The 12985-nt window shown below is 41.1% G+C and overlaps 1 protein-coding gene across 1 annotated transcript; it reads left to right on the top strand.

Annotated features, from left to right (window-relative positions):
* Positions 1-4586: 4586 nt before the first annotated feature.
* Positions 4587-11548, top strand: bag3 (BCL2 associated athanogene 3). Its single transcript, XM_054798504.1, has 4 exons — positions 4587-5125; positions 7344-7673; positions 8534-8884; positions 9009-11548. The coding sequence occupies exons 1-4, from the start codon at positions 4928-4930 to the stop codon at positions 9768-9770; spliced, it is 1641 nt and encodes a 546-aa protein (XP_054654479.1). The 5' UTR covers positions 4587-4927; the 3' UTR covers positions 9771-11548.
* The last annotated feature ends 1437 nt before the right edge of the window (positions 11549-12985 follow it).

The raw sequence follows: 12985 nt of genomic DNA, 5'->3' as shown, positions 1-12985 counted from the left end.
TCACTTACTTTCAGGAAGGAAGGAAAATGCACTTATATTAATCTTCAAAAATATATATTTAAAGTGCAAAATTAAAAGGTTGTCACTGCAAAAAATTCTGATAGTTAAAAAAAGAATTGATTTTAGTTTTAAAACTTAATTGTAAACATCAAATAAAAAATGCATAAACATTTAATTAATTATACCAACAAATATAGCAATATTTTTTGGAGTATTTGGAAGAAAGAAAGTTTGGACTTTTTGTTGGGTTATCTCTTTTTCTGCCATTGTTTCTTGTTCTTTGCTTTTATTTTGTTATGTATGTTTTTATCTTTTGCACTAAAGGGACTGCAGTACACTGGTGCCTTGGTTAACGCCATTAATCCGTTCCAGAAGGTCCGACTCAAACTAAAACGGACTCTAACCAAAGCAAATTTTCCCATAGAAGATAATGTAAATACAATTAATCCGTTCCAGACACCCAAAAATGTTAACACAAAACACATTTTATAGATAATAATTATAGTTTTACATGCAGAAAACGATGCAAAAATAATTGCCACTGACAAATGAATTGCTGTTTAATATAGTAAAGGAAAAAAAACAACCGCTGGTGGTAGTGATGTCCCGGAAGTGCGCCGGCGAAGATGCCTGGTATCTGGTGCTATGTTTGACTTGGTATAACGTGAATATGCTACTGTAAGCTTATGTTTTGTTGTTGAAACCACAAATGAGTGTTATGGACGTAAAATATGACTGGGTTGATAGACTGTTACGTGGAAAATGGAGTAGATGTGTATGCATGTACAGTATGCGCGTGCACCACAGCCCATGACGAAGCCACGCCTGTCACATTTACATACCTCTGAAATGACAACGGTCTTCTCTTTAAGCTGCAAAATTTGGTACTCTTTTATCGGTACGGTCCATCGCTTTTCTTTTTCATGTGGTCCATGTGTTTGTTACGTCGTGTGCCTCTCTACAACTCTGATATAAACAAACGCTGTTGTCCTAAATTGGCGCCCGGGGCCCACAGTGCATTGCACAACCACGTGCAAGTATCGCAAGATTTCATCTTGTGCGCGTGATCCAAAATGGAGGCGTAAAAAAACTAGAATGTATTTTGGACGCTAAACAAGCGGGCGAACGGAAACCAAGGCAAAACTTGAGCAAACATTTTGGATGTTAACCTAAAAACATGCTAACCAAGGCAGACGTTAACCAAGGTACCACTGTACCTTTATTCTGGTTAGAGGGAGTTGGGGACTGCACCTCTCTTTGATTTCTTATTAGGGTTTTATTTTTAAAAAATCTATTAATGGAATTTGTTCTTATTTGTTTGTCTTTGTTCTGTTTTTTTTAATTTATTCATTTCACCTTTACCACGTCAGATCAACTGAGAACAGCTTCTCGTCAATGGTATCACAAAACACACTTATGGCATTTATCTTTTAGATGTTCAGTGAGCAGAAGTTTGACATTATCGGGATGATAGCTTGAAATCCAGGTTTTGCCTTGTTTTGACTTTTGAGGCATATATTTCTAGAACATGCCACATTGTACAACTTTTGCTGGATTCATACAGCTGAGTTTTCTGGGCTTTGTTTGAGTTTATCCATAAAATCCAGGCAGTTCTACTTTCATATTCTATTGGAAATGAATTAAATCCAATGAAGGAGTGAGTGTCATCAGAGGTGTCACTGTGCCCACACTGCTTCACACCACTACAGTTTACAGAAACTTACAGCAAGTAAGGGTGGATGAAGCTGCAAATTTTGGTATTGAGCCGATACAAAGTAAATACAGCACTGGTATTGCCGATATTGTTATTGATATTGATACTTTTTACTTGAAATTTTTCAAGTTCATTGAATGATTTTGTAAGTTTGCCAAAAGGCAAATATTTTAGCCACACCGTGGCCGAGTCGTTAGCATGTTGGCCACGCTGTGAGGAGATCTGGAAGACCTGGGTTAGAATCTGCGCTTGGGCATCTCTGTGTGGAGTTTGTATGTTCTCCCCGTGCGTGCGTGGGTTTTCTTTGGGTACTGTGGTTTCCTCCCACATTCCAAAAACATGCATGTTAGGTTAATTGGTGACTCTAAATTGTCCATAGGTATGAATGTGAGTGTGAATGATTGTTTGTCTATATGTGCCCTGTGACTGACTGGCGACCAGCCCAGGGTGTACCCTGCCTCTCGCCCAAAGTCTGCTGAGATAGGCTCCATACCCGCGACCCGAGTGAGGGTAAGGGGCATAGGAAATGGATGGATGGCAAATATTTTAAGCAAATAAAAAATCAACAAACTTTTGTGAGCAATTTAATATATAAAAACAACAATATAAGAGTGTGAAAATTCAGGCTGATATTGGTGACACCGATACAGTACCTTGGAAAAATACACTTAATGTGTCTGGCAAATTTTAAAAAGTAGTACATTTCAAATCCTAACTTGGCTCATAGCATAAAGACCTCACCAGGGAAGCATCCAGATAGATACACTTCAACTGGCTCCTGGATGTGAAGGATCAGCAGCTCTACTCTGAGCTCCTCCCAGATGACCGAGTTTCTCACCTTATCTCTTACGGTGAATCCAGCCACCATAGAGAGGAAACTAATATCAGCTGCTTGCATACGCAATCTCGTTCTTTTGGTAATGACTCATAACCCATGACCACAGGTGAGGGTGTGAATGTAGATCAACCGGTAAATTGAGAGCTTTGCCTTCTGGCTCAGCTCTCTCTTCACAACGGTCTAGGTACAGAGATGCCATTACTGCAGAAACTGCGCCAATCCACCTGTCGATCTCATGGCCAGCATTCCCTCACTCGTGAACAAGATCCCAAGATACTTGAACTCCTCCACCTGAGGCAAGACCTCACTCCCAACCCTAAGGGTGCAAGCCACCCTTTTTCGACTGAGAACCATGGCCTCAGATTTGGAAGTGCTAAGTCTCATCCCAGAAGCTTCACACTCAGCTGCAAACCATCCCCGTAAACACTGAAGGTCACAGCCATCAGGACCACATCATCTGCGAATAGCCGAGATCAGGTTCTAAGGCTCTGCATCCCCCCAATGACTTGGCTGCAAATAGAAATTCTGTCCATAAAAATTATGAACAGAATCGGTGACAAAGTGGGGCTTTGGTGGAGGCCAACATTCACCAGGAACAGGCTCGACTTACTGCTGCCCATGTAAGCCATGCTCCTGCTCCAGTTTTACAATGACCGAATGGGACAGAGTAGCGTGCCACAAACCCTGTACTCCCGGAGCAACCCCCACAAGGCACTTCAAGGTACATAGTCCAGTGTCTTTTACAAGTCCACAAAGCACATGTGGACCAGTTGGGAAAATTTCCATGCACTCTCCAGCACCCTTGCAAGGGGACAGAGCTGGTTTAGTGTTCCGCAACTAGAATGAAAAGCACAGCGCACCTCCTGTAGCTGAATTAGCTGAAGCTGTGGCTGAAGAACGGTCGTACCCTTTGTGATAGCAAAGTTAATATTTTAGTAATCTTTTCTTCTCCCAAGTTTAGTCTAAACAGTCCTAACATATTTCTTCCAAAGTCTCTGCTATGAGGAAGACAGGGTCACACAGTGACCTCAGCCAACCGGGGGTATCCCAGTGGTGCCTGGCGGTTCATCTGATTTATTGTTCCTTACCTGGGGAGAGGAAGTGTCTGTTTTGCATGAAAAGGCCTTTGTGTATGTGCTTTTAGGTCCTGATGACAAAAGCCTGTGTGTCCTTTTTGTCTCGTGGCACTCTACAGCAGACAGTAACATTGAATGTTCTCTATGCTTGATTGGTGCCTTAATGAAGCTTTGATAATAAAATAGACAAAAGACAATCAATGGTTTTATGTGAACATTCTGTAGTAATAGAAAATTGCCAATATCTCCACCTCTCGCACCAGCTCAGGCTCCTTCCCCACCAGAGAGGTGAGGTTCCATGTCCCTAGAACCAGATTTAGCCGCCAAAGACCAGGGGTCAGGCAGGCGCCCGCCCCCGACTGCCACCCAATGCATATTGCACCGGACCCTTATGTTTGCCCTCACAGATGTCGGGTCTACGGGCGGAAGATCCCGTGTGGCTTTTTTTGAGCTGGGCCTCACATATGCCACATCAGGGTGAAATGTTGGTCTCTCCTTGAGGTGTTTTGCATTGGGTCTTCTGAATACATTGATACCGGTACATTTTATTTTTTCAGATCACTGAACAATTTTTTGATTTTGCTTTTAATTTGTTGATCATGATTCTAATCAATTAAACAGAGAACAAATGTTTTCAGCAAACAAAAATATTTTGATCAACAAACTTATCTGTGAACAATTTAACAAGATGTATTTACAACAATTTAAGACAATGTAGCAATATCAACAAAATAAGTACATTATTCTTATTCCTTTTATACAATTGTGTGAGAAAAACAATGCCCCAGGGCCCTCCTGTGTCAACGGACTTATTCAAGGAGTTTGTAAACAATATAAAAATAACAACAATGTAACACTAGGAACAACACACAGATATTTGTGAAAATAACAGTAGTATCGACTTGATACTGTACCATCCTTGTATCGATACTTGGATCGATCTGCCCACTGCAACCAGAGTCTTCCTAATATGTTTGAGGAGTGGGTGAGCGTTTATTATGAAGAATGTAGGGATTCCCTTGTATGATCTGCAAAGACAACTTTTCCTCCCCGCTGTGGGTTCATGTAAATCCAAATTGGGATTTGCAAAATGGAACACATTCGGCGCAAATATAAAAGCAGCAAATGATGAAACGAGTCTATGTGTTGGGGGTGTGCTGCGACATGAGTTAGCGAAGCCATGCCTCTGTATCCAGCGCTGTCCGCCCCCGACATTAACCCGGCTATTTCCAGAAACTTCCAGCCCACTTTTCCACGTCACTTGAAGGAATCTTTTAAAGCGTCCGTCCCCAGTATTAAATGTCTCAGTATCGGGCAGCCAGCGGCATGAACGCCATGAAGACGCAGTCACCGACACCGAGCATGGCGAACAACGACAACGACCCCCTGCCCCTCGGCTGGGAAGTCAAAATTGACCCTCAGACGGGCTGGCCCTTCTTCGTGGATCACAATAATCGCACCACGACCTGGAACGACCCGAGACACGACACCAAAAAGGTAACGGTTACGCGTTAAAGTTGTATCTAAGGCCGTGTGAGCGTGTGTTACAATAGACGTCGCGTGATGCTAGCGGCTGTTGTGACCTGTTAAATGGTCCGCGCTGCGCAGTTAGCTGCACCGCTGTATGACATGAGCCGTGTTGACGACAGGCCATGTTTGCCCCCCCTACCAGCTTTTTACAACGACTACTGATCTAACAACATCATTATCCCATGACTCATCCTGCAGTATATGTAAAGACCACCGTTCACTTCTAATATCACTTCTTTCATGGCGACAAACGCCTCCTCATACTAAACTTTTTCCATACAAGGCTTGAGGCTGGTCCACTTGGCCGGCGGGTGGGGGGGGTGGCAGGTTTGGGGGTAGACTATATCAATATGTTATGTCATGTGTATTATATTCACTGATACATTGAATGGCAGAAAAGGTTCTTGCACGCTGCCGCTTGTTAATCCTCAGTGAGACATTGCTGTGGAAGGCAGAAGCTTCTGGAAAGAAGGCAGCTGTCAGTGGATAAAATTGGTGCAATGCTGTTTCCCTGCCTGCAACAGTCCCATACTGAAATGGCCAGAGGGTAAAAGGGTCACTCCCGGAAATGGAATAACTTTGGTTTTGCACACATGAACAAACCGCCTGCCACACTTCATTTCAAAGCAGTGCTGACGTTTTTCAGGGCTGGTTGTCAATGGCTACAAGCAGAACTCTGTGAACTATGACTAAACCTGTTGCTTGTACCTTACTCCTCTGGCAGGTGGCTGTCACTGGCAGGTGTCTAGACACAAGTCATCTTTGAAACGATGCAAAATACCCTTTTTATTTTTGCAACTACATGTATTTTTTTGTTGCAAGACCAAGCCTTCAAACTTCTTGTAATTATTGCAATAAATATGTTTAGCATGAGTAATCCACCTGCCGTTGGAAAAGTATTAAAAGTGGAGACAAATGATCACAATAGAAAAGTTTTGTATATTGTTTATATGTGATATTAGCAATGGTGCAGGAAAAATTAATAGCCAGCGTTTTTTAGCATTTTTTTCCATTTATGTAATACTCAAGAGGGTGATAGATTTTGCATCCCTCTGTTGAAATGTTTTTTTTTTTTTTTTTTAACCTGTCACCTTTCCATTTGTGTCAGCATGGTCTGTAGCTTTTGATTTTGGAGCGCACATTCATTTAGACTGTTTGTAAATGTAAATATCGATGTGGAGGAGTAGGAAATTGAATAATGTATGAGCTCCATTTTAACATAATACTCCCTCAGCTCATCCATCAGCAAAATCTGCTGAAGAACTTAATTACATGGTTATTTATCACAGGACTGCTATCTATTTGTGGCAGTTGTGTGTTGGTATGCATACTTTGCTGTGGTGCATTTGCATGTAATTGTAATGGCCGGGTGAACGTGATGGGAAACACGTGGGGGACAAAAAGTGAGTAAAACACAAAAAATGCAACAAATGTGTTTTGAACTACAAATGAAATTTTGTCTGTTTTCGTTTTTTTTCAATGCCACTAACAAGACAGGGCCGCCTGTGAGTGCTTTGAAATGGGCGAGGAGCCCACCGCCGCACCCGCTGCTTGTTGAGAAGAGCAATACGTGCTTTCATGTCACAATCTCTGTTGAAAGGCCACAAATTTGACATGTTTATGTCTGTGATTCATTGATAATGAAACCTATACAAAACTTTTTCCGACGCTGCCACATCTTAATAAACCCACCAAACAGAAGACAAACTGCCGTGTTCTTTAACTTGAAGACACCTTCGGCACTCTAAATCAGTTAAATCCCATGTAACAGCTCACCCTGTTGAGAGCCTCTCCATTTTAATATCCAAAAGTCTGTTCGCTAGATTTGTCATTAGTGGCTTTGAAAAAAAAAAAGTGGTCCGATTATTCACTAAATATAGTAACTATTGCTAAGTTGGTAACACTGATCCCTCCTGCTACAGCTTCTTATTCTCTGGCAGACCAGATGCACATGAGGTGTGTTAAACTAAGTTAGACAGACAGTCCCATTATAATGCGTTTTATGAGAGAGAGCGAACAGGCAGCGCCAAATTTCTTTGTGGCAGTTAAAATTTTTCTGTGACGGGCTGTGAATGTATGGGAAACACTGTTAATAAAAACAGCATTAATGTAATCATCTAATATCATACTTTTAATGAAATATCTTTAAAATGTGATATTTAAATTATTACTTGTACTAATTCAGGTCAGAGAAGTGTCAACAAATGGACCCTGCATGGATCAAAGCCCACAGGAGACACAGAAGAGCTTTGTGAAAGAGATGAAGCACCCCATCCTTCGCCCGGGTTATGTCCCAATCCCAGTCTTCCATGAGGGTGCAGATCTCAAACAGCAACAGTACCCGTGCTATTCCTATATCCAACCAACCACAGCACAGAACATCAGAACAGAGGGGCAGATTCCTTCTCCAACAACAGGTCTTCACTGTAGGCCGAGATCACCTTTACATGGACCTGGTGACAACTGCGCCACAGGGCCTGGAAAGGCCGGCTCGCCTGTTTCACAAACTACAGAGGTTGGTTTCTAATAAAGAAAAAAACATACTGTACAGTTTACAGTATTCCCTCACCACTTTGTGCTTTAAATTTTACGGCTTTACTCTCACGGTTTTCAAAGTATAATAAATCATGCTGTTTTGTGGTTGAATACAGCCTATTAGTCAAACTTATGCATATTTAAGCACATTTTATGTATTTTTTCCTAAATTAAGCATTTTCAAGCATAAAAACGACTAAATTAACTAAAACACTGTAAGGCATTCAGAAGACACATTCAAAGACGTGATGATATGTAGTATTCCACACTGGTCACTCGTTGTCAGTAATGGGACTGTAATGTTTGGTGAGACACACAAGCGCCAGACTTGATTGCTGGAACAATAGGCTTTTATTGCAGGTTTGAATGATCTCACAACAGACACAATAATAAGCATGAGCTACTGTTGCGCCCATATCCCACACCAAACTAAAACTTAACTCTGAACCCCCAACGTTACTTCCTGTCCTCCCCCCACTCAGCTTCACTAGCACCGCAACACATTTACGTGAACACACACAAGCACAAGACTTATTTATGCCTTAAATGGCTTATTTCCTGTTATGTCTACTATATTGGATAATACGAGTGTAAAGGTGACTATAAGGCTCTAATAATGTTAAAAATCATATCTAGAAGGTAGTAAACAGGTTTTCTCTGCTGCTAACTACAAACATATTCCATATATAAATAAGAAACCCTACTTTGCGGAAATTCATTTATCACGGTCGGATCTGGAACCAATTAACTGCGATAAATGAGGGATTACTGTATATCTACAATGAAAATGTACAGTACAAGCATGAAATTCTCACTATTTCCTGCTGAATTGTTTTCAAGGTATACACCGGCCCACATAACCAACCCCCACGGCCCAGTAGCACTGGTCTACAAGCAGGTTATATCCCCATACCGGTTATCCATGAAGGTGGAGGAGGTCAAATGCAAGCACAGCCTCAGTTAAATCAGTCCATCCACTCTCAACGTGTCCCCTACTCAGAGCATCAGCAGCCCTTCCACCGCCTTCAGCAAGAAGAATGGCCTGGCTATTCTGCAGCAATGCAACCTCCGCGAGAAAGGGCTTCTCCCATATTGTTTCCCCAACATCGTGATGCTGCTGCTATTCACCTGCCACATAATAGAAGAAGCCAGTCACCTATTGTAACACAGGTGTTGGGTGAAAGACCACAGGTAATTATGCTTAAGAGTGTCTTCACTTGAGATGTTGACTGACAAGTTGAAGTAGGAATCAAAATTAACATTGACATATGTTAAACTTTTTGTCTTGATAATTATTTAATCTCTGAATCCACAGCATATCATCATGAGAGAGCCCCCTCAGAGATTGGAGCAGGAACAAATAAGCCCCCAGCAGAAAACAGAGAACGCTCAGGTCTCTCAGCCTTTGTACACAGACGCTGACGGCCAGAATCCTCCTTTTCAACAGCCTACACCTCAGCAACACCAACACTTCCAACAGCCTCCGCCTCAGCAACCACAGCAGTTCCAGCAGGCACCCCCTCAGGCATCTCTACAGCCTCATCAGGCCGAGCAGTTATCACAACAGTTCCCACAGCCTCATCAAGCAGAGCAAAACACTGCAGACATCCCAGTTCAAATACCACCAAAACCAGAAGCTCACGAAACAGCTGCTGTCGCTACAGAAGTCCCGCCTGTAAAGGTAAAGGTAGAGGCAGAGCAACCACCCCAGTGTCCTGTTCACCCAGGCTTGGCCAAGGTACAGAAGATAGTCGAACGGGTTGCTAAACTGGAGCAGGAGGTGAAATGCTTTGAAGGAAAAAAGAATGATAAGAAATACTTGTTACTGGAGGAACTGCTGACAAAAGAGCTCTTGGCGTTAGACTCAGTTGATCCAGAGGGTCGCGTGGATGTGCGGCAGGCAAGACGAGATGGGGTTCGTCGGGTTCAGACCATACTGGAAGAACTGGAGCAACTGGAGGAACCGTCAACTAGGCCTGCTAGCCAGGCCTCGATGGAGGGTGACAACGTGACACAGAAAAGAGAGCCCAGCATGATCACAAAGGAGAATGCTGAGATAGCAAAGGAGATATCCTAACAAGAAATTGGTGGTGTTTATCACGCTCTGCACAGTATTTGTGAAAGTTGCATGCATTCATTAACTGTGTTGGTATTTCTTGCCATTCAACACATACTGGTGGTCCTCAGGTTATAAATGAGTTCCATTCTTAGATTGTGATTTAAGTCGATTTTTAGTGTAAGTTGTAATTTTTACCTAAATTAACTCCTAAGTCACTCGCACTGTATACAGAACACATGAAGGAAATATAAAATATAGAAATCAAAGATTAAATACAAGAATTACCAGTATAAAAAGAGAACAACTTCTTACTATTATTCCTGTGGTTGTTCTACCTTCTTAAATCATTGTCCCAGGCTAGTCTGGAAGGATAACCTCTTCTCTTCCCAGAGCTCCTTGTAACAGTGCCAATGCTTAATGAAGACAAACAGTGGTCAGTATTGGTGAGCGTTACTCTCTGTCAGAACTATTTATGAGGTTCATTTTCACTTCCATGGTGATGGCTTTCCTTTTCTTTGGCACACTGTCACAAAGGATACATAATAAGAGTGCAAAAAGTTAACTAATAAGCGGTTATCCTTCCTCAGTGTAGCTGAGCCGGCAAAAGTCTTGACACTTGTCATTTTTGCCACATGCTCGAGGCACACACTGCTTTCTTGCCTTGTGTGGCACATATCTTTCCACCACTCACACTGTAATTCTCGAGCAAGCCTCGTGTTTGTGGATAAAAATTAATTAAAAAAAACAAAAATAATTTATGGGAATGGGTTCGTAACGACGAAAGGTCGTAACACGGAACTTGGTAAACCGAGGACCACCTGTAATTGATGGGAGCCCTGTGCTGTTACGTTTCTCAAGACGACGTTGTTGCCTTCAGTGTTGTGCCAGTGTCTTCATAAAAAGACAGCTGTCATGAGTAAGATGTTGACATTAAGTTGTAGTCAAATTCAAGTTTGATTAAGAGGCCTTTATCAAAGAAAGCAAGTATTTTCTTAACAAATGTTATGTGTAGTTGCCTTTTGTCTTGATTCAATATTGTATGGAGCTTTCCTTAATCCAGTCTGCATATCTCTTTCTACACACAAGTAGAATGAGTGCAAACATTTGGGGCTTTAAGGCAGAACCCACTGCAAAACACTGTCAACACAAAAGCATTTCCCCTTTATTATCATGTTAGGAGTTTTTTTTGTGCCAAAACACAATTACTTAGGATGCTGCTTTTTGGTACAGAAATAATTTTGTCATCATGGAAATGTATCACACTGAATGATCAACATCATTTTTGGAATACTTGTTACACCAGCTTTGATTGATGTGTTTTGAGTGTTTGTATACACATTGGTTAACTTGTAATTTCAAAGCATTATACCAGTATTTATATTTCACTATATAGTATTTTACTATATTTATGAATGTGTAATGACAAATGGACCTGAGATGTGAGACAATCAGCACTTGGTGCTAATAAGGAATCAAGAGTCGTAATTTGTTTGAATGTTCTTTGCAGAATTACCAAAGCCACAATCTGTAATAGCACAGACAAAAACTGCCTTAAGTGCAACAAGACACCGAGCTATTGCTTAAAAAGTGTCAAATTAATTTGTTTTATGGTTAGCCTTGCACCATTTGTGGAATGATGAGTCACCAAAGTGAGTCCTCTGTACTGCCTTATACAAACACCCCTCACAAATTATGGATTGTGGCTTAGTGTCGATCACGGGTAATGAGTAGCAGATAAATGCTTTGTTGAAAGCAAGTTATATTGGTACGGTTGAAATAAATTGTATTTGACAGTATTTTTGACTAATATTTTGGTCCCCTAAATAAATAATATATAGATAAGATATAATTTTTATGACGTTATGGGATGGCACTAGTATAGTAAGTATAAACAGTAACAATAACAATTGCATTTGTGTCTTTGGTCAGCTGCAGCCTGTATTTCCCCCTCCCGACTCCTCTGAGTCATAGCTGAGAACGTGTTTAACACACGTGACGTTTGCACCCAAACCCACTGAAAACTCTGATAAGATCATCTGTGCTGGTTAGTGCTGTTAAATGGTCTTTTATGCTGTTTTAGTTTTTTATATATTTTTTTTTAGGTTAATCCGAGTTCACCTCAATCCCCCATTAGCTCCGAATGAAACCAAAATAGTCTCAATCGTCAGTCCTGCATTTGTTCCGTTAAAATCATTGATTGTGCTGCTATACTTTTGAAGTTATTAAAGATTTATTGAAACCCCAAAAGAGCACAATGAATCTTTTTTTTTTTTTACAGCATAAGCACAGCCCTAAACAACAAAATCCTTTTTGCTAAATTTGGAGCGTGTTGGGGGGGCTGGATGACATCATGACCAAACACTATTTAATAAAGCAAAAAGTAAATTAGCACAAACAATTTTAACGGTACAAACGCAGCACAAGACTTTTATTTTCATTGGGAGGAAATGGGCTTAGTGAACTTGGACTGACCTATGAATAATCCTTCATTAAACTGGAAAACTAAAATAGGACCAATACCACTTTTAATCCAGCACAAGCGCAGCACTAAAGAATGTCTAATTTGGAGCATGTTGAGGGGCTGGATGAAGTCACTGGGCACTACTAGTCAAAAAGTAAAATACTACAAACAATTTTAATTGCACAAACGCAGCACAAAAAATTAATTGAAAACATAATTTTGGTCGGATCGGAGGGCGGACAAATAGTATGTGTGCCTGCTCAGCCACACTGAAGAAGAATAACATGGCCTTAATTAACTTGTAACAATTATGTCTCTAAAGCTGCAGTGTGCCAAAAAAAAAGCCATCACCATGGAAGTGAAAATGAACATCATAAAAAGATAATATTGGCCACCCTTTTGGTCGACTGTCGCCACCATCAAGGATAAAGATGATGTAATGCTAATGAATGCTAAAGAGGTCATGGACTCCATGCGCTGTTACAAGGAGATGATCAGGGAGGAGAAAAGGAGGTTATTCTTCCAGGCTCGCCTGGGACAATGTTTTAAGAAGGCAGAAAAGGCCGGTATGACAATCACAGGTATAAACTAAGGAGTTGTTCGCCTTTTATAACAGCTTTATTTAATTGTTGTATTTAATAATCGTATTGCTGTGCTAATGTCTTCCATGTGTACAGTGAGATTAAATTTAATGAAGGTATAAATTCCGACCTGACCTGGTTTGTACGAATCAGCCCAAACGATTGAGATGATTTTACCGGAGTTTCACCCA

The sequence above is a fragment of the Dunckerocampus dactyliophorus genome, chromosome 14 (assembly GCF_027744805.1).
Source record: "Dunckerocampus dactyliophorus isolate RoL2022-P2 chromosome 14, RoL_Ddac_1.1, whole genome shotgun sequence".
Taxonomy (NCBI): Eukaryota; Metazoa; Chordata; class Actinopteri; order Syngnathiformes; family Syngnathidae; genus Dunckerocampus; species Dunckerocampus dactyliophorus.
Note: the sequence above shows the minus strand (reverse complement) of the source record. Positions and strands in the feature narration are given on the sequence as shown.